Here is a 26,254-nt window from a genome sequence, read left to right as displayed (position 1 = left end):
CTGAATTTCTAAATGTATGAAATGTTTTTAAGACAGGAAAAATAGCATCATTTTATCCTTTGAGATGTCTTTACATGGTTTACCTACAAAGTTGTTCTAAACCTGTGTTGTTTAATCCCACTAAGTGAGAGGATCCACAATCTCTTGAATGCTCCTTGTCAAATATTTTCAAGTAATTAAAACCTGGTACCTGGTGTTATATGAGAAATCAAGAGCATCCATGAGGAAAGTCAAGACCAGCTGAGTGTTTGCATGAGCTGGTTGGGTGGTAGCATCAAACCAAGTAGGTCTGCAAGGGCTTTGCTGGCTTGTCTCATAGTTCTCTGCAGCATTTGCACTATGTTGAGAATGAAAATCCTGTTCTGTTTGCAGCTACTGGATGTATCTGGGAACGGTACAAATTGCTGTTGTGTGATAACAGTCATGGGTAGAAGGCTTTTTTTTAGTAGGATAAATATTATCAATAAAATACAACATTCTTCAGTCTCATTTAGCAGTAAATGAGAAGGGGAAGAAGTTGGAAGACTCTTGCTCTTGGGAAAGATAATGATCTGTGGGAAACCTTTTCATCTCATGAGAATATTATCTTTGAGCTATATCTTTCTTATATATATATATACAAGAATTTTATCTTATGACATGTTACAATGTGATACCAGCCCAGACTGATGTGTAGTCCCAGGCTACCCAGATAGTGCCAGAAAATTACCTCACAAAGGAGATTTCCTGAGCCTGCATGCATTTGACATGTGCCCACTTTCAAATCCCACATTTTCTCCCACTCCCAACATGGAACATAACTTCAGGGATGTCCTGACCCCTCAAGCCATGACTACTGTTGCTTTCTGAGCTCTGGTTTATTTCCAGCCTGCATCTGCAGAGTTACTGATCTCAACAATCAGCGATTAATGAGTAGGTCCATGAGCATCCTGCCCCTGACAGGACAGCTTTTGCCTGGGGGTTTTATTTTTCAGGCTAGGTGCTCCAGTGTGGCTGCTCTGGGGGTAAGCATCGTGGCTCCAGTGGGACCACAGTCCTCCCTCGTGGTTGTTGTGCTGAGAACCTGTCTGAGAAGGTGGACATGAGGGCGCAGGTGCCAGCAGGGATTGTTTCTCCTGAGAAGTGCTGGAAACAATTCCAGGACTTCTCTTTTGAGCCAATTTACTGTTTCTCCCTAGATTGACAGTGGCTCTGAGGAGCTCCAGGGTACCTGTTGCACTGCCATGTGATGACCTCTATGTACTCAATAAGCACTCTCCTGGACACCACCTTGGTAATTGGCCTTCTCTGGAGACACTGAATTGCATTTCCAGAGGCAGGAAGGCATTCAGGGGGATTTACCAAGTCCTTAGTGCTTCAGCTGAAGTCTTTGCAGTCCAGAAAGTCCCTTTTCTGCACCTAAAATCTTGCTGCTTCTGCAATCCTGAGTCAGGACAGATGGACACGGTCATGCCAGCCAGGGTAGGTAGGGAGCTGTGGGTCCCCATAACCCCATTGAGCAGTCTTTTTGAAAGGAAAAATGTTTTAGATATTCCCCAAAACTTGTTTTGAGCTGCTATAAAGCTCCAGCCCCAGCAACATCTAGGTTGTTCTTTTTTGGAGTTACAGAGCCATGGTGAGGTCTTCTACTCAGCTGTTTGCGTTTCATGGGGTGGAACTGGCAGGACACACTATCAACTCCTTAAAATTCAATTTCTTAAGTTTTCCTGATGATCTAGCAAATATAGCACCTTCAGGAAATGCTCTTGCTTTTCCTGCCAATGCACAACCTATTCCTGGCTCGTTTCTATCCGAGGACCTCTCCCCTGACAGCAGAGTAATTGACTGCTCACGGCTTTGTCAAATGAAGTTCTTCAGTTACCTCCAGGGGCAATGCAGAATTTGGGGCTACCTTGCAACCTGAAGCAGGGTGTTCCCAGCAACACAGAGGTGGCCAGTGATACCTGTCAACCTGCAGGTTGTTTCTCCACCAGCAGCAAGGGCAAGTGCGTTCCTCCAGTGTTTCAGCGAGGAGATAACAGTAAATCTTGCTTCTCCCCACCAGCCGGTCCAAAAATCACCGAGTCAAAAGGCGATACTGAACGTGACCTTGAAGTGATGACTCAGACTGCATGTGCTTGGCACTGGCTGGAATATTAACCCTTGGATTAGGGTTCATGAAAGAAACAGTGATGAAAGACGAAAACTGAACCTCCTGAGATGTTTGCCTGTTGGAAGCTGAGTGAGAGGGAGAATGTTGGAGGTGTTTCCAGCCTTAAATCCCACCAAAACGTATATTTGGTGGGGGAATCAAAAAGGTATTGCTAGTGGGGGCTTTCATCCCCCCTGCCAGCAAGGGCAAGCAGTTTCTCTCTGAGGAAATATGATGGGTCATGTCCTGTTTGGGAAGAGCAAACTGTCAAAACCCTTCAGATAAAGAACACTTTAGCAGCTGGTGAATTTATGGATGTTGCAACCCAAAGGAGAACAGATAGAAAAAGATGCTTTTTAATAAATAAACTTTTTAACAAATAAAAATACATTAGTAAGAAGTATTTGGCACTTTAAAATACAATCCTGTGTTGAGGTTCTTCCTCTAGTAGAGTTTGGCATCCCTGGGGACTAATCTTCCATGAGGATTAGGAGTCATGGCCCAATGGGAAGCAGCAGCCATCCCACAGGCTGATCAAGCTGTACCAGAGCTGATCAGTGCAATCCCGGAAAGGTTATTTTAGAGAGGTAGGCACTGTTCATAACTTAAAACAAACACGCTGGGAAAAAAACCCTATCATCTACTTGTGCAGTATAAATTATTGATTGGTTTCTTCTTATCTTGTGCAGTGCTTGACTCACAGGGCTATAACAGCAATAATTTTCAAGCTGCACTTTTCAGTTTGAAACAGGTCTCGAGCTGGGAGACGTTCCTCTAGACAGTGGGACGCAAGAGGAATCTCAGGTAAGTTTGCATGAGATTTCACTCAGATTTCATAGGACTCGTGTTTGCTTATGCTAGTATTCCTTCGGCATTTTAATCAGTTGGGAAAAGAAAACCATAATAGTGTATTGTGCAGATGTGTTTTAGGCTGGTGCTGTAATATTGGTTTTCTGGACAGGTTGTGGTGCTTTGCAGCTGCCAATGCCATGCTTCAGGGGTAAAAAGGGGAGGAAGGAAACCTGTAATGTTAGATTTGTTGCCACTAGAATATTTGCTTGGTGAAATTCAGCAATGATCATGACTGTTGTTGGTTACCATGGCAAAAGCAGCTGATAAGGAACGTCACCTATTGCAAGCCTGGGTGACCACTCAGCTCTCTGGTGATGTTTCGTGTTGCAGCCTTTCCAAGCCCATAAATGCTTATTTCAGCAGTTATTTTCTGCAGGTTTGCTGTTTCCGGGGCATATCACCTTCAGAGAATAGTCTGCAGGCATGAGCTTTAGCAAGCCACATTCCAGACTCACCATAAGGCAAATGTTACCTCCAAGAAAATTAGAGGCTCTGCCTCACTCTTCCCTTTCTAATTACATGTCCATCCTCACCTATCTCCCTTCCCATGACAGCTGGGCTCCAGCGGGGCCAATGCCGCAGCTGCAGCAGACTTCTTGGGGTCATTTCCAAGTGAGTCAGGGGTAGCCCCAAGGACGGAGACCCCTGACCCGCTCTAAACAAGGAACCAGTCTTTTGGGGCAGATATGTGGTTCAGTCACAGGCAAAGAAATGGGATCTGCAATAAGTTTTATCTACTAACATATCTAAGTACACATGGAAATGTCCAAAGCTATTTTAAAGGCTTATTTCTACCTTGTACAGATGCTTACAGGAAGGGCAAAAGACACGTCTTTACTACAAGTGCCACTTCCCACCAGGCAAGACTGAAGCCCTTGATGTGAGTCTTGGTTGCCAGAGCAGGACAAATCAGAGGTCACCAGAACTTTTGACAGAGAGGGAAATAGCATATTTTACCACAGCCATGTTTTGAATAATGTTTCTTGTTAATCTTTAACCCAAAATAAACCTCTGTTCAAGGAGGAAGAACAATATTCAAAAAGCAAATCCAAAGAGCTCTCTTTATGTGATGAAGAAAGCTGGCATCTATACATAGGGCCTTATTTTGGAAAGCTGTCACAACCACTGCTTTTTCTAGGCAGGAGAGAACTGCACTTGGACATGCAATGGGGTGTGCTTTTTTCGTGCTGAGTTTTCTAAATTGACCTTTATTATGATAACAATATTGTTTTCTGATGTGCTCTGAGCACACAATCAGTAGAAAAGCTGTGGGGCTTCAGGCCACAGCATCTCCCTTGGCCACTCAGTGAATGTAGGATCTGGTGGAAGACTGTGGGGTTTATTTACAAGTCTTCTTCAAAAGAGAGAGTGAAGTGTCCTGGGAAATGTGGGATTGGTAATTCAGCCGCTCACCCTGTCCTATCAGGCCCCATGACAGGGAGTGGTCACTGCTCATAAGAGAGATATTTTTGCAGTCTTAAGCAGATTGAAAAATAAATCTCCACTTCCCATCCTTATCACTGCTGCTGCCTGCTATGACACTGGGATGGGGGACACAAGCTATCACCAGCTCCCTGAGCATGCAATGTGCTGCTCTGAGTGGGAAGTGCCCAACATCTGGTCTGTCCTGTCTGCCTTCCCCACTAACTCGTTTCTGCTTTCACAGTGCCCCCACCATGTGTCGGGAGAGGTCCAAGTGCTGCTTCTCCCGCCTGGAGGTGATCCTCATTGTTTGCCTGGTGTTGATGACAGTGGTGACCATGGTGCTTCTCGTCCTACACTTTCTAGCCAAAGAGAAGAACGGCAAGTTTAGATATTTCAGTCCTGCCATCGCACCCTGCTCAAGTGTGTGTCCAGTGCAGTAATTTAAATTAAAGGGGTACAGGTAGAGGATCACTGGGCCACAGCCAAGCCTTAATAGTCTTCTTTGCATGTGGTCTTCTCACTCAGCTACGACACAGTGCTGTTGCTGTCCTCTGTGGCAACCTTGTTGTCAAACCCAATGCGAACACCACTCAGGGTGTAGGTGCGCAGCCTCAGGGTTGGTGGGTGAGGTTGGCTCCAGGGATCCAGAAAACCTCTGTTGCCTCTCTTTGCTGGTGAGGGGTCCCAGGACCCCCTCGCTCCTGACACTACACCAAAGGGTTTCACAGCTGTTGCAATCCCATTGTAGCCCATTTATGCCTCCAACCCCATCACCAGGCATGGGGCAGGTGGGTGTCAGGAACTGCCCGAAGTTAACTCTTTCAATTCACTTCTAGTGCACCCCATGCTTGTCCCCTGGAGAGAAAAAATCTCATGGGAAAGAAAAAATTTAAAAACTTTAGGTGTTTCCATAGGAGAGGAACCCTTTCCCAGAGCCAGGCTTCTCCCCTGCCTTGGGTGGGGGATCACCTAAAGGTGATGCCCATTGTCAGCAATGGGACCTTCCAGTTTCTAGATTTTTGTCTCAAATTGGATGTAGTTCACACTTTCTTCATGTTGTTAGGTTGTAATACCGAAGAGTTTAGCAGAAGCAATTCTTCTCTTTGTCATAACTCTTGGAGAAGGCAGAACAGTAGTTCTAATGGGTAGCCCAGTTCACTCATGTCATTTTAATGAAAAAACATCCTGGAGTCAGTCTGTGGCCAGTGTGTTTCACTTCTCTGGTTTAAACGACAGCCTAGAAAAGACCAGACTGGGAAGATCGAGTGTCCCCTTATTCTGATGCCCTGCCTTGAGCAGCAGCAGCTGGCTAGGGAAGGCTGTGAGAATAGATCAAGCACATAGAAATATTTTCCCACAGTGTTATCTCAGCCTCCAGTGATTTGTGGCTCTGGGATTTTCTGAGACACACATAATTTTTTTAATGTTTATTTTTAATTTAATAACCCTCAATGGCTTTTCTTCCATGAGTTTGCCTAGGCGCTTTGCCTGTTCTGTAGAAGAACTTCTGCACCTTCATGGCTGGGATGAGATATGATCTCATTCAGGAGTCCTTTTCCTCACCACTTGCCTGGAGGTCATTGTCCAGAGCTGCTTTTTCCTTCTGCAAGCTTCTACTGGCTCTGCTGGGATTTTTTTGAGACCAGAGCACCAGTGCTGGACATGTGACGTGTTGGCGACAGCAGGGTGACATATGAATGTGCCCCTCTTTCTTCTCTAATCCTTTCCCAGTAGCTCTGACAGTCCATCCTATTTTTCTCACTGCTTCTGAGCTGAATATTTTTGCATGAAAATGGCTTTTACACACTCAGATCTGTTTCCTGCATGATCGTGGTAGGCTTGGAGAGCTTAATCAGTGAAGCTGGGCTTGTTTCCCCCTCGCTGTGAATCACAACCCATTTTACACAGTCCAGTGACCCTGTCTTGCGAGCTTCCTCTGCAATTCTTCATGCCCACTCTTACCACCCTGAATGCTTTACCAGCCTCAGCACACTTTGACCATGTTGACAGACCATTGGAAACCCAAGCAGACAGTATCATCTGGATCCCCTCATCCCCAGGCCTGCTGAGGCCTCTGGGGATGTCAAGCAGGTTTCAGGCATGCAATCTCTTTAAAAAGGCTGGGTTCTCTTCTGTCCCCAGTTCTTCTTGCTCATGTGTCCACTAATCTACTATTTCTTCTTATAATAGATTCCAGCAAAGTAAAAGCCAACTACTTACTGGGTGTAGGTAGAGCTGACTGCACAGGACCTGTGGCAGAAATTCCTCTGGTAAGTTGGGGGAATTGAACATGGGGTTGGCAAAATACTGTTTTTCATCATCTCTGAATATTTTTTGCAGGACTTCTGGTTTAGAGGCTCTGACTTGCCAAATGGTTGTTGTCTTCAAACATTAGGCGAAATTTCTTTGAGACTTTGACCAACCTGGTCTAGCTGAAGGTGTCCCTGCTCATGGCAGGAAGGGTTGGAACTAGATGACCTTTAAGATTCCTTCCAACCTGACCCATTCTATGATTCAATGATTCTTGCAATCACAGGGCAAGATGGTTGCCGCTCTGAGTGTTCACATGTTGTATGAGTCCTCTCACCCTCTGGCAAATCTACATAGAAAAATACATGCAAATGAATACATTGCTCGATATTTTGGCTATGTGGACTTGATGGAGCTCTTCCCTTCCAGATGGGATATGCCAAGCAGGACCAGGTGGGTGGTGGGCTTCTCATGCGCCTCTACAGCCGAGCCTTCATCGTGGCAGAACTTTATGACTCCAGACGAGTAGTGTTTGTCAGCGCTGACATAGGAATGGTGTCTCAGAGAGTGAGGCTGGAGGTATGTGGCTGGAAATAAGTGACTGGCACAGTTTAGGTTGTCACTAGTATTAGCATTAGGGTTGTAGTCATTGCTAAATAATGCCAAGCATGGCAGCACATTGGCCATTTGCTTTGGTATCTCCTTACAGTACGATCTTGAAGAAACGTTGTGTCTCTGCTGAAGAAGAGCTGTTTATTCTTCAGCAAATGACTTTGCTGGGGAATCAAATGAACCTTGACAATGTTTTTCTTAGAGGAAAAAAAATCACAGATACAGTTGAATCATGAACACATTGACATGGTGCCTGTGTAATGCTGGATCTCCAGCACCACAGAGAAGGGAGGAAGATGCTGGAGAAATGGGGACCCGTTGGATAATCTGGGCTTCATTGCAAGTTGGTCACAGAGGTCTCCGCTTACAAGATTTTATTATTTTAAGGCTCTTGCCAAGTCAAGCTGTAATCTACCAGTATGGGAGTATCAGGCAGAAAAAGATGAGCAAGGAGGAAGATGAATGTCTGGTTTTTCTGCAAGGGCTGATACAAATCTCCATTGCCTTTGGGTGTGAAAAATTTTTTTTAAGAACCATCTCCATCCTCTTAGGTGCTCAGGCAATTGAAGAGCAAGTATGGTGAGCTGTACCGACATGACAACGTCATCCTCAGTGGCACCCACACGCACTCGGGTCCTGGTGGCTACTTCCAGTACACCCTCTTCTGGATCACTAGCAAAGGGCTAATCAAGCCGTCCCTCAATGCTATTGTGAATGGCATCGTAAAGGTCAGTGTCTTCCAGTCTGTTGACATGAGAGCCCCATAAATGCAGAAAAGGTGGGGGGAGATATGTTTGTGATACTGGACATCTTGCTGTGGTGTTTATGGTAGCACTTCCGAATATTGCAGTCTTAAAACATAGTTCAAGGTGGGTTTATGCTTACCAGTGAAATCAGATCAAAAACCAGAAGCTTTGAAGTCTTTTAGAAAGAGTCAGTTGTGGGTGGCTTCTCAATGTTTTAATAATTTTCTAGGATTTTAGACTACTTAACAAAAGGTGCCCCAAATTCCTAAGCAAGGGTTGTGGGACAGGGCTCACATATGCCTTACGTGCATGGCTAATATTCCCTGTCTTTCTGCTTTTCAGAGCATTGATATAGCACATCAGAACATGAAGAGAGGAAGGCTTTTTATAAACAGAGGCACTGTAGAAAACAGCCAGATCAACCGAAGCCCTTTCTCCTATCTTGAGAATCCAGCATCCGAACGAAGCAGGTAAAAGCTCCTCAAGCGGGAGAGAAAGAGAGCTCTGAAGAGGACCCTTTGGTTGGGACTGTGACCCAGTCATGTCACAGATGGTGTTTCTGGTCATTTATGGGGTGGTTGAAAATGTGGAGCCAAGACTGTGGCTCAATGACACTGTTGCCATCCTGGGCTTTTGGATGCGTCCCCAAAAATTAGTTGCAAGATTGGACTTGAAAGTTCTGGTTGCCCCCTCCAAGCATGTGAGGTGTTGGTCAAAGTCGTGACTTTATGCTTTGTTTTTGTTTTTTGTTTTGGTTTTGGGGTTTTTTGGGGGGGTTTGGTTTGTTTGGTTTTTTTTTTTTAAGAGAGTAGTCTTTCATAGAAGTTAGCACTTGAGTCAGATGGTATTAAAGTCTCATCCTTGGTGCATGAATGGGTATCCAGAGAGAGCTCCCCTCTTCATCCCCTGGAGAAGCAGTGCCTGAGGTCAGCAACAACCTTAACTTTTCCCTTCACAGCTGTTCTCAGATACTCCTCTAAAGTCTCACTGTGTTCTGATAATATCTGTAATAACCTCTTCATTTCCTTGTTCAACCTGGTGGAAATTTAATGTGTCTGAACAGTGCAGAGCGTGACTAGAGCTCTGGTGCTAATGAGATTTTCCCACTTCATTTTCATCCAGGTATTCATCCAACACAGATAAAGAAATGGTGATGCTGAAGATGGTAGATGAGAATGAACAGGAGCTAGGCCTTATCAGGTACAGGCCACTGAAGTAACATGTTTTTCTGCAAATCCTCATAAACCACAGTTCTGTACTGGTGCTATCTTTCTGTACAAGCTTTCTTTCCCAACACTGACCCCTGCCCATAGAGCATTGCTCCCAGTTAGTCACCAGAAGAGCTCTGAGGGAAGAGTAAGTGAGAGTCCATGAATGCAATAAACCAGGTCAGCGTCCCTGATCTACTCTGGAAGGTACAGCAGCACCCGGTCCACCTACAGCTGGGCACATGTCTTAGCATGACCCAAAGGCTTCTGGGGAAGATGATCACAGCTGGTCTTCCCTTGTAGGGGTGCAGAAATACCCACTCTGGTGGTCTTGCTATGCCCCTCCAAATAGATCCCAGCTCCAGCATCAACAGGATCCTTTGGGCTCCTCTTCTTTTGGTTATGGTCTTGAACACCCTATGTTCCATGGGAAGTGTGCCATTCCCGCAGGCAGCATTTATGGTGCCCGTCCTATCAACAGATCTGCAGGGCAGTGTTCAGCCGCGTGAAGTTCAGAGCTCAAGGCCAGGCAGATGAAGTAACGTGCAGTAACAAAGTCATAACTGCGTTTTCCTCGTTTAGAAGTCACAAGCAAAAATCTGACTATGTGAAGAGGAAGAGGAGGGGTTTCTTTTTTGTAAGAATGACTTTTCCTTTTTTCCTTTTTTTACGTCAGTGAGTCCTCCTTGTTTCTTTGAAGCAAGAAAATAAAAATCTCTCCAAAATATAATTTTCTGGACTCAGAAAAAAGTCAGTTCAGGTCTCAAATAGCTCTTGGTGGCCCTGCTAGTTATGGTGCCAAATTCCTGGCCTCAAGACCTGGACCATCATATCCATGAGCCCTCCTGGTCAGGAAGAGAGAGGATGGGAATAACTCTGCCCTTGTTAATCCATCCCTAGGTACCAACAGTCTGTGTTTGTATTGACCCAAAGAAAATCCCCATAAGTCAATTTGAAATACATAGATTAAACAAGTCAATTGCCTACATGTAGATTGAACAATGCATTTCCTATGTGTGTCTTTTGACTCCTGTTCAGCTGGTTTGCTGTACACCCGGTCAGCATGAACAACACAAACCGCCTTGTGAACAGCGACAACATGGGCTATGCATCTTACTTGTTTGAACAGGAGAAGAACAAGGGGATGCTTCCTGGAGAGGTGGGAGCGTTTTCAGACTACTGAAAATAATGGGGAGAAAAATGTCACCGCAGGAAAGGGATGGTTGGTGCTTTCTAGGGGCCAAAGCAGGTTCCTTCAAACAGTGAAATAGGACAGCTGGGTAAACACAGAAGAATGAGGAAAAAGTTGAACAGTTTGATTTATTTACTTCCTCTAGAGAAGATAAATTGCAAGGTGTACTCTTGTCTTTCCCAACTAGTAATCAGTGGCATTTATTTAGACTTTAGGAATAAAGTAAATTTATTTTGATTTAAATATTGGAAATACTAGAAAGACATGTGTGGGATACTTTGTCCAAAGGGATCCATATATTGCAGCTGTGGCGTTGCATCAAGTGTGTGGTCAGCCCCACTTCCTTCTTTTGGCTTCCAGCCAGTTCGGCCTTCTGATTTTCTTTTATCTGAAAGATATGCCATTCTCAGAGTGCAAGCACAGCTCCTTTAAAAAACATTATTTCCCCTGAAATGTAAATATGGACAGGGACCCGTCTCACAGATACTTTGAGTATGAGTTGATTAAGAGGGTGTCCTGTGTGTGTTTCCAGCATGTACCTTGAAATTGTTGCCCAAATCCTACTTTAATACTCTGGTGTAGTTCATACCAAAGAGGGAAACTAAAGGAAGTCTACCTAATTCCTCCTTGCACATGTTTCTTTTTATAGTGGATTGTCTAAAAGTTTGTAACAATACTCAACTCTAGTGCATAGTTATGGGTGCAAGTCAGTGCAAGTTGACATTTATGCAAAGCTAAGAAGTATTTGCAGGATTCAATATTTACTTCACAGTTACACACTGTGCCCAGCAGTCTCACTAGAAAATGGCTTAAGAGCTGTTCATAATACCAAAATATTTTCTGTTGATGCATCTCCTCTCTATAACTGGGGGAAAAAACTAGATTATCTGTGAGAGCTGGATTCAGCTGACACTCAGTGTTTAACCAGCCTTGCTTCTAATGAGTACTGCTTGACATGAACTCCTGCAGTCAGATCCAATAGCTCTCACCATATAATCAGTGATGGTGAAGCCTGGCAGAAAAAAAAAATCCTGTGCAAAGTGCTACAATGATCCATTTACATCTGATCAGTAACATGAGACACTGGGGACATAGAGTGGGGGGGAGCTGCCACTGGGAAGGAAGAGGTGGATGAAGAATACCAAAGCAGATACTCTCTGAAATGGCATCCTGTGTGTCCTATTCTCCCTTGCTCTTTCTGTCCTTAACCCTTAGGACACTCCTAAATTCCCGTTTCAATTCTCCCAGTCACTTCAGAAATATTTACCAGCATCGCATGCTTATCAACTGGCTGTAATGCCAGCCTGGACAGCACGGAAAGCTGCAGGAGAGATTTCCAATCACAGTAAGGCACTAAAATCCACCTGACCATGTCTGGTTTTGGCAGGGCTCTTTTGTTGCTGCCTTTGCATCCTCCAACTTGGGAGATGTGTCACCCAACACCAAAGGCCCATTCTGCATAAACACGGGGGATTCGTGCGATAACCCAGAGAGCACCTGTCCCGTGGGGGGGGTAAGTATGTCTTACCTGATCTACATTACCTTCTGATAAGGACAAAACTTGGGATGGGACAGCAAATACAGAGCCATGTGGTGGACCACTGTGCAGAAAGATGACATAAGAAAAAAGGTCACTTTTCTTTTTTGGACTACTCTTGATACCTCTTTCAGGAACTTGCTATGTTTTGTCTTCATTCACCCTGTTTTCTGGTCATTCAGCCCAAACCTAAATTGTTCTTGCTGTGAACGTTAGGGTAGTAACCCAGTGCCCAGATTTGAGATGCCTAACAAGAAGCAGTTAGTTCCCACAGTATGACAATCACTTGTGAATTCATCCACTTTGCAGTGCCACATATTCTCCATGTTAACTGATCACCAGCATTTAAACGAATTTCTTAACAGGCAAAAATGTGCATGGCCGTGGGTCCTGGTAATGACATGTTTGACAGTACAAGAATTATAGGGCAAAATATCTACTCAAAAGCAAAGGTAAGTGATATTTTACTTTACAAGTATACATGAATGCTGTTATTACACGAATGCATTTTCATTTAAGCAACTTTCTTGCACCTTTTTTTGCGAATTGTGGTAAAGATATGGAGCTGTTGGAGAGGATCCAGAGGAGGGGCACAGAAATGATCAGAGGAATGGAGCACCTCTTGTATGCGGAAAGGCTGAGAAAGTTGGGGTTGTTCAGTCCGAAGAAGAGAAGATTTCAGGGGTATCTTATTGCAGCCTTTCAGTACTTAAAAGTGGCTAATAAGAAAGACGGGGAAAGACTTTTTTGCAGGGCTTGTTGTGATAGGACAAGGGGTAGTGGTTTTAAAGCAGAAGAGGGGGCATTCAGGCCGGAGATGAGGAAGAAATTTTTTACAGTGAGGGTAATAGAATACAGGAACAGGTTGCTCAGAGAGGTGGTGGATGCACTATCCCTGAGGACATTTGTGGCCAGGCTGGATGTGGTTCTGGGCAACCTGCTCTAGTTGAAGATGTCCCTGCCCATTGCAGAGGAGTGGACTAGATGACCTTTGAAGGTCCCTTCCAAGCCAAACTATTCTATGATTTAAATTACTCTGAAGTCTGTATTTATATGCTTAACGAAAAGTTTCCTGATTACCCAGAAAGCACACACTTCTTTTTAGATGCATCATTGCAGGTGTTTTGATTTGAAAATATTGGTTTTGGCTTTTAATATTCCTCACTGGTATGTAATGTGGATGTTGCCCCTTACAATCTTCCCCTTCCATGCATGCATCTTGGAGATGTCATTGTGGGAAAAATCACTGGTATTGAAGACTCCTAGAAGAGCTTAGAAACACCACCACATACCAGTTGTTGGACAGCTTTGGCATCACCCTCCCAAACTAATGCAAATGTGAGTTAAAATGTGCCAGCTTAAACATCCATGAAAGATACTCATCTTGCCCTGCTTGACTTTGCATTATTCAGCTGGTGTCCTCCACCCTATGGTCTCTGTTACATCACCTTGTGTCCTTGGGCTCAAAAGTCACTTGAATTTACCAGTTCCCCTCCTGTGGCTTTGTGTAATTTGGGAGTGGTCAGCAAGAGGACATTTTTGGGCACCGTTTCAGGGATAGCAGCTTGTAGGAACTGGAACAGGTCCAGAAGAGGAGTGAGAGCAGTAAGAGCAGAAGGCTTGATGGTGGCGGTTTGCTTTTAATTGCCATTTCAGATGCTTGCTCTGAAGTCACTCCAGGCTGATCGTGACTTGCAAGTGAAAGATTGTCTCAGTCAGAGTGGCCTGGCACGTGTGTCAAACGGTGAGGGAAAACACTGCGGTTGTTTTTAACATTGCAGACTCTTGGCCTTCAAAGGCTGTGTCCGCTATTCCTTCCTGCAGTTACAGGAATGTTACTAAACCTGCATAACTTCTGGCAACACTTCTATGTACCAACTCCAGGCATGTGTGCCAGAAAACCATTCACTGAAGGGCTGAATGACTTAACTGTCAGCTGTATAGCAAATGCATGGTAAAGTCCATGTGTTTCAAAGCAATGAATGCAACAAGGTGCATCTTTCTCATAGAAAACATTTCTTCTAGTTGGTCTAAGATGTGAGAAATGCCAAAAGGTTGCAACTAGGAAAAAGAAGTTGGCATTCTCATAGAACAGGTGCATGTTTTTGCTGTAAAATAAAGGCACACAGAAAACTGCTGACCACAGAGTGTCTTACCTGTGTTACTTAAGACAGGGAGAGCTTGCAGGACTCAAGCATGCATGTTGTAGAAATGGAGTGGTAGAAAAAGAGGAGCTCGAGAAATACGCTCTCACTTTAACACCTGGAAGAGGCTACTGTGTCAACAGAATGAAGAAATAATTCATATAGCTGAATCTCAGAAGAGCTGGATTCCTGATTTCTTCTTCCTAAAAGATTTTCACCTGTGTACCCCTTAGGAGCTGTATGAAAAAGCTTCCCAGGAGATCACAGGACCCCTCAGCTCAGCTCACCAGTGGGTGAACATGAGTGATGTCTCAGTGGAGCTCAATGCCACACACACGGTAAGAGCAGGAGCTCCTGGGACACAGGCGTAAGGAAGGAAGAAATGTTATATTCTCACAGCAGGACTTGCACACTGAGGGGGACTGGTTTAAAAATCTCTTTTTTTTTCACTTTCTGATTAAGGTTAAAACATGTAAACCGGCCTTAGGATACAGCTTTGCTGCAGGGACTATTGATGGAGTAGGTGCTTTTAACTTCACACAAGGTAATTTAGACAGCAGATGTCAATATGGCTGTGTGCAAATGGGGAAGAGAAGGGCACACCCCCAGATACCTTCAACCCCCCAGAGTCATTTAAGAACATTAACGGCTGGTTGAGCCACAGTCTCTGAAGGGATGAATTTTAGGAAGGTGTGATCTCACAGCCCCCTTGCAAGTTTGTCTGTGTTTATCAGAAAGCTTCTGGCGAAAGTTGGGAGAAGAAAGACTTGGCTTTGGGGCAATCTTTCCCATTTGTTCTCATTACCCAAAGGCTGCTAAGGTGGAGCTCAGCTGGGTTAAAGCTTTTAAAACTACCCCAGAAATGGGAGATAGTCAGAATCCACTGAGCAATATCCTATCCCACATAAGCAGAAAGGGAGTAATAAATGAGTTTTCTGTCCAATAGCTGCTGGGGAAGCTGAAGGAACAGAGTTAAAAAGATATTTCCCCCTCAAGGTTCAATAGAAGGGGACCCATTTTGGGATGAAATCCGGGACCAGCTGCTGGGAGAGCCATCCAATGAAACAAAAGCCTGCCACAAACCCAAGCCAATCCTCCTTAGCACTGGAGAGGTAAGGATGCACTGGTGTGTGCCCTGGGAAGCGCAGTGATTGCTTCTCTGGGCTAGCCTTTGTTAGGGTGCTACAGATAGTGTCTGTGCCAATCCGTATGGTGAAGAACAAGGAGAGAGAGAGCCCTGCATGGGCTCTGAAGACATGAAAATATAAAGCAAGAAAAAGTGTTGTCATTACTTTGCATCAGTGTGAGAGGTGGAAGTTTTCCTCTTGCAGACCATCTTTTCCATATACCCCAAGAGGAGGGACTAGACTCTCTGCTCTCGTAAGGGTCAAAAACCCCAACTGAAGAGCCACCCTGGCCTAATTCTCTGTCTGTGAAACAGCCCTGAGCAGGATGCACAGGGAAAATGCTTGATGTCAGGGAGAACCAACAGTGGTGGAGCTCTGCATTGCCTCCCAGCATTCTGGCTTCAGGACATCCTCTGCTGGTGCTCAGACCTTAATAGCTCTGGGTGGATTTTTCTTCCATCCTACCATTGTTTTCCTACCTTTATCCACAAAAAGACCTTTCTTTCTGTCATGGTGCCTTTTGGAAACTCTGGGGACTTCAACTTACCCACCTTCTCAGTGTTGTCTTCAAAGGTTTCTACCAGGCTTTGAGTTCCTCTTGAAATGTCCTGTTGACTTCTCTGCTTTTCTGCCATGTCTATGCAAGTGTCTGATAGTTCTGTAAGCTATCACGTCAACTGATGCCAGACTTACTCATCCATGGGTAAAACCATACCGTGCTCAGTCTGGAAGTACCATGGGGTGAGATTCTTCAGCACAGCCCCTCTTCCAGCAGGATCAATACTGCAGCTACAGGAGGTTGCTTAGGGCCATGTCCAGAAGCGTAGGGGCAGTCAGCAAGATGGAGATCCTCCACTGCTTGGGTCCTCGTCACAGGGATGCCCCACTCACACAGGGAAGGGCTATTTTTAGGACCAGCCTCTGCAGAGCTGCTGCCCTGTTGGTCCCAGCCCATCCCCATTCTTGAGGCTGCTCTGTCAAGTTCTTACTGAAGTTTCCCAAAATCCTACTTAAAACTCCAAAAGAATATTGATGCTCAATTTTCTACCTGCTGTTCCCTTGTCATTAAGGGAAATGCACTGTAGTAGAGATGGATCATATCCAAGGTCCTTTAGAGCACTTAGGGAATGCCATCTGGATGAGGCAATTCATTGTTATTCCTTTTCATCAGTCTCTTTAAAAGCTTTCCTAGCATCACTTTGTGTTCCATCAGCTCTTCACCTCACCTCTTATAAAAACAGGTCCAAGTGCAAAGCCTCCTCCCACCCCACCACCTTCATTCAGGATGGTGCTACTGAGAGTAAATTACACTTTATTCTTACAACTTTACCACCTTTTGAACATCCTTTTATGGATGCTGTGGCAGGCCTCCTGGATCTGATATGCTTCACAAGGATTTTTCATTTAGGTTTTCCCCTAGTAAATAGCTCCTCAAAAATCATTTTGGCATTCTGGAGTGGGATTTTGCATTTCATTTGCTGGAGCCATGCCACCCTCAAGCTCTTGTTGTTCTTGATTTGTTTTTACAAGGCTTCTTAATTATTTTTTTTAATTTTTTTTTTTTTTTTTTTTTTTTTTTTTTTTTTTTGCTTTGTTTATTTTTAAGATGAAATGCTGCTGTAGTGTGTGTTTTGGCTGCTGCAATGCTGCTGAGTCCAAGTACAGTGTGGTCCCTGCTACAGTTTGAAATTAGGGCTAGGTTGAGGGTTCCCTGAGCATTTGCTCAGCTAATGAAAAAGTGACTCTCATTTCCCACCACCATCAGACTCCCTGATTTCACTCATTCAGTTTTGCTCTCCTGGTCAGATGATCAACCTTATTGATTCTAATACCACCCTTTTCCTGTGCGCGTGAGGGGTTTCTAGGTGCTACTCTGGACTTATTTATCCACTTTGCTTTAAGCTGCCACTCTGGTAACACCTTTCTATTTTTCCTGCCTTATGCATAGTATTTACATGTCTTCTCTGTCTGTTATGCTCGGACAACTTGCTGTACATGTGGAGGTAAAACACTTTCTCATGTGCCTGTCTACAAAGTAAACCTATTTGCCTGATTTATGACTGTAGGAAGGAAAACACTTCTACTATCTTTTTTTGCTACTATCCTGCGATAGTGATATCCACTTTTTTATTTTACCTCAGATGACTTGGCCTCACCCATGGCACCCTGACATCGTGGATGTTCAAATTGTTGCCATTGGATCACTGGCAATCATTGCTGTTCCCGGAGAATTCACGTATGTGTTTCTTTGGTTTTGTTCTATGTGTTGCAGCCAGCAGCATTTCATTCAAACTACCTGTGATACTTCTGCATGCAAGTAGAAAGAAGGTGTAGTCTAAAAGTTGTCCCCATATATGATAGCTGTGCAGGCACTACGCTCGTGTCCACTGCATATACTTTTTTGTATACTGTCTCCTCTGATTACCTGGGGTTTCCCATTTTCTTCTGCATTCTGTAAACTAGCCATGGAAATGAGTGAGGTGCAAACAAGCTTCCTAAATAATTTTCACTGTTCATTGCAAAATACTGTTTTAATGAAACAAAAGGAACTTGTTTGGTTTGGTTTTTTTGGGGTTGGGGGCTGTCATGCCACAAACACCATAATGGTGAAAACCTGGATAGGATAATGATTTATTTCTAGCACCTTTTTTTAATACCCCACCTTGCCCTGAGTGCCTTCAGCCTCACCTTGTCTTTGGTGATGTATGTGAAGTGTTTTGAGGTGTTTTGATTGAGCTCACTGCCTTAAGGGATGCAGAGCAGCACTACAAGTGCTATATGAATTTCTGGTGGTGTGTTGTATGTCCAACCAGCAATTCCTGCTTTAGCTGCTTGCATTTCTGAGACTGACATTGCTCCTTTAATGACCCTAGGACCATGTCTGGACGCAGGCTACGGGAAGCTGTTGAAAGAGTAAGTTGCTGAGAAAGATGTTTCTCCAGAGCTCAGCATATCTGGAACTTCATGATTCTTGATCCTTCTGTTTTCTCCCTTGTCTCCTTGCAGCTGGGCTCATGTCTCACAGATGCTTCCTTCTCACAATTGCCTGAGACACGTTTTGCACGTGTTTACTGACATGCAGGAGAAATGAATATTCTCCCCAAATGAAGCAAACCGATTGAGTTTCAATCCATTAAGCCAACACAAGCTAATTCAACTGGGATCCAGGCATAACTGATGCTAGCAGGAGTTGTTTCTCTGGTAGGGAGGGGCTTAGCTACTTAATCCCTACCAGGATTTTGCAACATGAGAACAATTGGGGAAAACCAGCAAATGTATTTTTTCCATTTTCCTGATTGATACATCCTAGTCTCAGCTCCAGCCTGAATACCATCTTAATCTCAGAAGCTATCTCCACAACTGGCTCACAACTGACTATGTAAGGCTGACTCACATAGTTATACCACCATTTTTTTAGGAGTATACAGACATCAGCTTCAAGAAAACCCCTAAATTTATCAAATTTACTGGATTCTGAGGTTATTTCTCATCTTTTCCTCTGGGAAATGAATATGAGATGTTAATAAAGGCAAATTGCACTTCTAGGGTTACATTCCTGAACACCCAGCCCCTTCCGCACTGTAACTTTGTATTCTGTCCTGGTGAATAACAGTAACAACAGCAACTACAATAACAATATAATTGTGCATTAAGCAGTTGTTACACGATAAGTGATTTATTTCCTTTCTTAGGAATTTGATTCCCATGGTGCACCAGGAATGGATGTCGTAATTGCAGGTCTGTGTAATGTCTACACTCATTACATTACCACCTATGAAGAATACCAGGTAAATGTTAAAATTGCAGATGGAACCTGTTTAACTGAGTTCAGCTTTGGCTATATGGGATGATAATTTCTGTGAAATTATGTATGTTTAGAGTAGTTTTTCTTTGCCACAAAAAGCTGAAGTATCTGTAGCAGAAATCTCGAGACCTCCTTGTTTATTCTGGCCTAGATGTTGTGATTCAAGGGCCAATATAGTTTCCTGACCATAGCTAGAGAGTATGTATGGATGCTTTTAACGTGGAAGTGGTCAGATGTACTGAAGGGAGCTCTGGTGAGTTCAGGTCTGGTTTAGTAATCTCCTGATGGCTTGGAGGAATTAGACATTATCTTCATAATGTGGCAAAATTGCTGGAAGAAAGATTTTGAGCTGTAGGATTGTAAGAACATGAATTGCATTGCCATGTTGCTGTGGAAAAGATAACAACAATATAGCTTGCAAGACCCAGTTTTAAGGGTCTCCACAAGGACTGGTAGCTACTGGGCTTTGAGGAATATGTAGACCATTGAATGGAATCCTTGGGTTTAGAAACCTTAAACTGGGAGGGGAAGTTGAAAGAACTGGGGTTGTCCAACCCAAAAAGTTGGAGAGGAGACAACCTACATCATAAACCTTTAAAAGAGTAAAAAAGCTGTGATAATTGGGAAGAGTGACAACTGGTCTTACCTGTTTCCAATGGATTAGAGAATGAAGAGTAATCTTAAATTGCAGCAGAAGTACTTAGGCAAATTGCTGGGATGTCTTCCTAGCAGTAAGGGAGTAAATAAACCCCTGCAGGTATAGTGCTGATCTGATCTTGGTATAGTAGGATGAGCTATATCAACTGCTCAGGAGTCCTTCAAACTGTCCTGTTTCAAATTTATCCTTTGATAGGTTCAACGATATGAGGCTGCATCGACTATTTATGGACCACACACCCTTTCTGCTTATATTCAACTGTACAGAGAACTTGCCAGGTCTATTGCTATGGTAATCAATATTTCCTTTATGCCACATGCTGCTAGAGACATACAAATCCTGTAAATGGTGATGGCTATATTGTTCCTCAGTGGGGTTGCATGATTGCCATTCTCTCTTTTCTCATAAGTGGCTTTGAGAAATTCTCATGTGGTATGAAAATAATTCCTGTAGTGGGGGTCTCATACCACTTGAGAATTCCTGGTTTGTTTGGGGGTTTTTTCCATTCAAAGTTGAGGAAATTGGTACCTCCAACCTTTCAACATGGTCTGAAGTTGATGCTTTTCTGCTAAGAGGAAAAAGTCTGCTACATTTCTGCTGTACATGGTCAGTGTTTGTTACCATTGTACCTGTGACCATGTGAATATGCAGGACTGGTGGGTGGGCACTGCCTTTTGAAGTCATGGGATATTCTGGTGGATGGGTTTGGGGGACCTCAGAAACAGGACAGTGGGTGTCCTGTGAGGATTGCTGCTGCATGCAGAGCACAGATAAAAATCCTCTTATTTGTTTTTATGCTCGCTTTATTGCCCTTGTTTTAAAAATCTATCTGTCTAAGCAAGGACTTGGTTAAAGAGACACAGCAGTGATACGAGTCGTCAGGGAGATACTGGCTGTATACATCTATGTATAATGAGCACATCTTCCCTCTTTCAGAATACAGTTCAGAATTTGTCACGTGGTCCAGAGCCCCCATTTTTCAATATTACTAATCTTACCTTGGTGCCTCTTCTCATTGCTGATCTCGAGCCAGTGAATAAGACATTTGGGGACGTGCTACAAGAAGTGAGACAACAGTATCAACCGGTGAGAGCTTCCAGGATTTGCTAAAACTTGTTTAGGAAATCAACTTTAAATTCTTACTCCTTATCTGAAAAAGTCTGTGTTTTCTAAAGGGTGGTGGTGCTCTCAAACCAAAAAGGCCTCATTGTTCTTTCTTAGTGAGCATAGTTGAAAAGGCAGATGCAGGACATTTTCATGCCAATGCCATTGTACTGAATGTGATTAAAATGGGCGAATTAAGGGGAAAATAAAAGCTCTTTATTAAACATGAGTAAGTTTTCCCCTTCTGCTTCAAAATAAAATAACAGTTGATGATTAAATAGGAAAATATTGTACAGTGATTTCTTTACAAGCAGGAATCAGGTCACCTTTGATGTCTCTAGCATGGAATGTTAATGAAATAAAAATGTCAGAAAGGCTTCAGTTTTAAATGCTCAAAGTTTAGATAAGGAGTTCAGAGCAAGAACTTTCATCTCATTGCTGTCTCCAGCAGCAAGGTAGGAAGAAAGCAGGGAGGCATTCTTAATATCTCTCGTATTTCCCTGCTCCTTTTACACAGAAATCTTATGTGCTATGGTGTTTATCCAGCAAGAAGGACAAGTGAAATGGCAAGGCACAGAATACCAGTTCACAATATAAATTGTCCCTTGCTATTGCAACAAGTGAAATTCTAAATAATTTTAAACAAAAAGAAAAACAAACAAAAACAACCAATCAAACCACTAAAAAATTCATATGGCATCTTCAAAAGTTGTGCAATGTGCTGCTCAGTATTTAATATAAATCTCAATTTCCCCCCCAGACAGAAGTTGCTGAAGTAACTTTTGTAGGTGCAAATCCCAGGAACTCTGCAGAGAATGCGGTAAGTATCACACAACAGTGCTGGAACTGGGGATGTTTGGTATTAGTGAATATTTAGTTACTGCCTCTGCCTGATGCGTTTTAATCTGTGACATTCAGGTTTCAGAAGGAGTAAAATTTTGTGCATCCAGTTCTTTTTTCCCTTGGTGGGAGTTCAGAAGAAGCTAGTTTCTCCCTTTAGAGTGTGCTTTGGGAATTCACACCACCAAAATGCTTTTGGAGCAAAGTCCTTAATTTGGGCAGATATGGGCCATTCATGATCTCTTCATACTATTGGAGTCGAAGGCACTCGTGTCATGCGTTAGGCCAAACACTCTTTCTCGGTTAGTATCCAGTGCCATCCAGTCATAGCAAGCATGGTCTCTAGTCTCCATCCTATCAGCCCAGTGCACTATTTTAATAAAACAAAGAAAAATAGAGAAGTACTTAATTTGTCCTATCACTCATCCTGCATAGACATTGATAGAAAGAACCTCGCCTCTCCATTCTCTTTGTAATGATCAAGCTTTTTACTCATTCTTTGTGTTATTTATTAGCTTAAATTTGTGCTGTGGCAGTGAAATATAAGCAGTTTTTGCTAGTAATTACTGCATTTTCCAGTAAAGCACACAGAAGCATACTCCCTTCTCCAATTTAGAGTGACACATAAAAGCAGGGACATGCCTGTATCTTCAGTGTCTCCCTAACTCTGTTATTTTTATTTGAGACTGAACACAACTTCCTGACGGTGGAGAGGTACACCAGCACTTCGGACAGCTGGCATGTGGTACAGAATGATGCCTCCTGGGACACGAGGTGGGTACCCTGACCAGATTTCACACTTCCACAGTCTTCACAGGGTAATTCACATTTAGCCTGAAAGGCTTCCTTTCAGAGCTCCCAACTGTAGGTTGGTCTTGCCCCTGCAGATGGTTCTCTCTGGAGACATATTGGTCTATATTTGGGTGGCTAACTTGTCAAGACCACAATAATCGTTATTCCCCATAGGTCTAGCTTCTGCAATGAAGGCTTATAAGTTTGGAAAACGTAGAAGGAAGTGCAAGAACTGCAGAAGGTTCATAAGCTTATATCCATTAATCTGCCTTACTGTGCTGATAAATAACATACCAAATAGAAAATATGAGAGGTTCACCACAGTAGGTTTTCATAGGAAAAAACTGGCCAGCTTTCCTGACTAGAAATAGTCAACAATGTTAAAAAAGTTTGCAAGAAAGCAAAGTTAAGGTTAGAGATGTCAGTCTTAAGGAAAAATACCCACTAAGCAGCAAAGCTGCTGTCACATTTCAGAGCTACACCAGAAGTCAGCACACGAAATAGGAATACCAAAGACATTTTCTGTCAAACCATTCAATTTCAAGTTACTCCTTTTGAACAAAACCAGGCATTTTCCCACCTTCTTTTGCAACCTATCTGTAAGAAATAGGACCCTGAAAAACGTCCCTTTTGGGGTCTTTTGTAATGTCTCAGCGCAAAAACACAGCATCTGAAGTCAGAGGGACAACATTCCTGACAGCTTGGTTTTATCAGGAAAGTATTTCTCTGGATTTATGATGGGCATTTATAGGGCATAGTTCTCTTTGCCCACTTGCAACCAGCTGTTTTCTAAACCTAATCTGGTAGCCAGGACTCTGGCTGTCCCAGCATGGGAGGTATATTCCTATCTGCACTTGCGTCTCTGTTTTTCTAAGTACTTGCCCTCTGTTTAACACTTGTGCTCTGTCATCTTGTCACTCTCACTGATGTCAAACTTTCCAGTCAAGTCCTCTACTTGAGTAAAGGAAAAGATTGCATTTTATCACCCATATATGTAGCCCTGCCTTCTTCCCTACTCTTCAATAAACCCAACAGGTTTCCCAAAATCTTGGCCAGGAACACTGAAAATGTTTAGTAAGATGTCACTCAAGAAAATGAAAAACATATAAAAGCGCAGAACTTGAAGAATGTAGTGCCATGATGCTGGAAAGAGAGGAATCTAGACATCTTTCCCTCCTGAGGAAGTCAGACTTTGGATCTCTGAATGGTCCTTAAACACTCCTGCTGATAAGGAAGAGGAGCTGTTTGGCCTTTTCCTGCTTAAAGGGGCTGGCCAGAAGGCAAACCAATGCGGACAGTAGTATTCTCTTTCCTGGTGCCCCAGGAAAGTACCAAACACCACAAGAAAGGGGAAACATTTCTGTTAAGATGAAAACAAGTCACTTTTTACAGTGTCAGTGTGTTAACTTTGACATGTCAGTAATTAAGGTGATGGGCCCAGGAGGAATCAAATACTTTTACTAGATATCAGTAGAGTACACTGGGGTTATAGTACAGCAAAAAATAATGTTTGATACTACTGAATATTGCAATAGGGGAGTAGCACAAGGGAACACATTATTTGTTAGCTTAGTGTTGCAAGGTGTTAAATAGCTTATAGCTGCATTTGTAAAATGTGTATTTTCAGATATCAAAAGATATGGAGGTTTACTTAAACGAGGTGCAGCTTTCAGGGAAGGAGATAGCTGCTATCTGTCCTTTGTCCTGGGCTCGCTATTGCAGCAGGGACAAACTCAGTGAAGACTTGACCTTTTGCTGGATGCTGTCTTGGTGTTTGCAGTAGGGAAGTGTTTGGCATCACCCTGCATCTGCCATGGGGGCAGTAATTGCTTTCTCGGGACTGTTTAGAATGAGAGGCTGAGCTACAGGCAGGAATTTGCCTGGACCTGCCTTTAGCAAACAGCCAATAGAGATTAAGATACGGTTAAATCCCTGTGAGTTCATCTGTGAGAAGCCTATTCCCAAGGGGTGTCTGAGCTAAGTTCCAGTTTCTGAGTCCCAGAGAGGTGGTCCTGGTTCACTGAGACTGAAAGGCAGGATGGGGAGGAGGCTAGGTGATGGCATAGATCTATCACAGCAGCATTTTTAGGTCACAGCATTACAGCCAGGCTCAGTCTGCATACCTCTGGTCCAACCCACCTCCAAGCAGGGCCAACGTCACAGCTATAGCAAATTGCTTGGGGTCATGTCCAGGCAAGTTGGGGTAGTCCCCAAGGATGGAGATCCCCCACCACTTGAGGCCTTGTGCTGTCACCTTACTGTCATCTCCCAAGATAACACTGTCTTTGTCTCAAGCCAGTGCAATCTACAGCTAAAACTTTGGACAACAGAAACCAGGCGGATACTTGGGCCCTGTGTTGGCCTATGATCTCTGTTTACCAAAAAAAATTTCCCCCATCACTCACTGGTTTTCACCCAGTCATGTCTGTAAATATTTATTTCAATCTTCTCAGTAAGAGTGGTATGGGGAAACTTTTCACTACCATTGCCAATGAATCAACATATTTTGTTCATCTGCTTCTTTTACTTAAAGCCGTAAAATGGAGGTGATGTCTCAGTAGGACTTGATAATTCTCATGTCAAGCCCCGATACAATTAGGGATATATCCCCAAATTAGGGATATGCCGCTAATTTGCATTATCGAAAGAAGAGCAGGTTAATCTTCTTCATCCCCCCAAGAAGTGCTCCATCATGGCTAGCTGAAAAATTCGTTACCCCCAGATGATGTGTGGCTGTCTGTAGAGTTTTGAGATTGAGCAGATATGGTTGTCACAAGGAGTCTGCAAAGGAAAAGGGGAGTTTGATGCAGAACTGTGTGCCAGAAGCCCTAAGCTCAATTACAATAGATTTTGCTTGTGATCTTCAATAAATACTCATCCTCTTAGTTCAGCATTGCCTCTGCACAGGGAAGACTAAGCTGATGGATATTGCTGACAGAGGTAATGTTGTATGGGGTTATAATATGGAGTTGGGAATGTAAGAACACATTGGTAGTGATATTCTTCATCTGCAAAAAGGACCACTGGCTTGTTCTTCCATGTTTCTTAGTTATTTTTCAGCCCTGCCAGGTTTTGTGTTGGTTTGTTGGTTGCTGCTCTGACAGCCTAAATATCTGAGGAAAAGTTAAAAGAAGTTTTTAAAATATGTTTAAGCTGAGTGCATCCACCTCATTCCACTTAGCTCTTGGGATATTAAAATAAATGAAAAGTAGATTTTCTTGCTGATTGCAGTTTTTGTTTTGTCTGCTAGGTTTTACTGGACCAAAGGATTACTTGGTCTGAGCAATGTGACTATTGAATGGCACATCCCTCATGGCACAGAGCCAGGCATCTATAGGATACGCTACTTTGGGCACTACAAGAAAAGATTGTCTAACAGTCTCGCTATCTCTATTCCATTTGAAGGCACATCTTCAGCGTTTGAAATCACAACTCTGTAGGTGATCTTTTTCATTGAAGGAATTGTTCTCAGTGCATGCCTGGGAGGTTTTTTGTGGCATGCATGAGTCTATACATCATTGCTGTCCCTCAAGTGCTGCTAGTCATCCTTTGCTGTGCAAAGCTTGACTTCCTGCAAGGTTTTGACTTTTACCTGCAATTCAGTCTCACAAGTTCAACATATTCTCACTCAAGCAGTTCACGTCCTGGCCTGATCTTGTTGCAGTTGATTCTTATTGTAATAAAAGATGTAACTGTTTTTCTTCAGCCATTAAAGTGCTTATTGATTGTGAATAAGTTCTCTCAGAGAATTAGTGCATATTGGGAGCTAATCTAGACCATAAAATAGTCCATAAAATTGATCGAAGTCCATAAAACTGGAAAGCGCTGCTG

At 43.3% G+C, this 26,254-nt stretch overlaps 1 protein-coding gene across 1 annotated transcript; it reads left to right on the top strand.

The window, feature by feature from the left end:
* Positions 1 to 2,899: 2,899 nt before the first annotated feature.
* LOC115607913 (putative neutral ceramidase C) lies at positions 2,900 to 26,077 on the top strand. The gene is made up of 21 exons (XM_030485749.1): positions 2,900 to 2,935; positions 4,650 to 4,786; positions 6,599 to 6,678; positions 7,088 to 7,237; positions 7,822 to 7,998; positions 8,359 to 8,486; positions 9,139 to 9,216; positions 10,263 to 10,383; positions 11,804 to 11,929; positions 12,319 to 12,405; positions 14,331 to 14,435; positions 14,560 to 14,641; positions 15,094 to 15,209; positions 17,366 to 17,460; positions 18,098 to 18,137; positions 18,917 to 19,012; positions 19,883 to 19,978; positions 20,624 to 20,773; positions 21,552 to 21,611; positions 22,317 to 22,405; positions 25,674 to 26,077. The coding sequence occupies exons 2-21, from the start codon at positions 4,660 to 4,662 to the stop codon at positions 25,861 to 25,863; spliced, it is 2,193 nt and encodes a 730-aa protein (XP_030341609.1). The 5' UTR covers positions 2,900 to 2,935; positions 4,650 to 4,659; the 3' UTR covers positions 25,864 to 26,077.
* Positions 26,078 to 26,254: the final 177 nt, after the last annotated feature.

This window comes from Strigops habroptila, chromosome 5 (assembly GCF_004027225.2).
Source record: "Strigops habroptila isolate Jane chromosome 5, bStrHab1.2.pri, whole genome shotgun sequence".
In the NCBI taxonomy this organism is placed as follows: Eukaryota; Metazoa; Chordata; class Aves; order Psittaciformes; family Psittacidae; genus Strigops; species Strigops habroptila.
The sequence above is the reverse complement of the archived record's forward strand: the minus strand, read 5'-3'. Positions and strand labels throughout refer to the sequence as shown.

Coding starts and splice junctions, on each gene's coding strand:
- LOC115607913 (XM_030485749.1), top strand. CDS start 4,660: ATGTGTCGGGAGAGGTCCAAGTGCTGCTTCTCCCGCCTGGAGGTGATC. Junction 14,642..15,093: donor TGCTTTTAACTTCACACAAG/GTAATTTAGACA, acceptor TTCCCCCTCAAG/GTTCAATAGAAGGGGACCCA. Junction 22,406..25,673: donor GATGCCTCCTGGGACACGAG/GTGGGTACCCTG, acceptor TTTGTCTGCTAG/GTTTTACTGGACCAAAGGAT.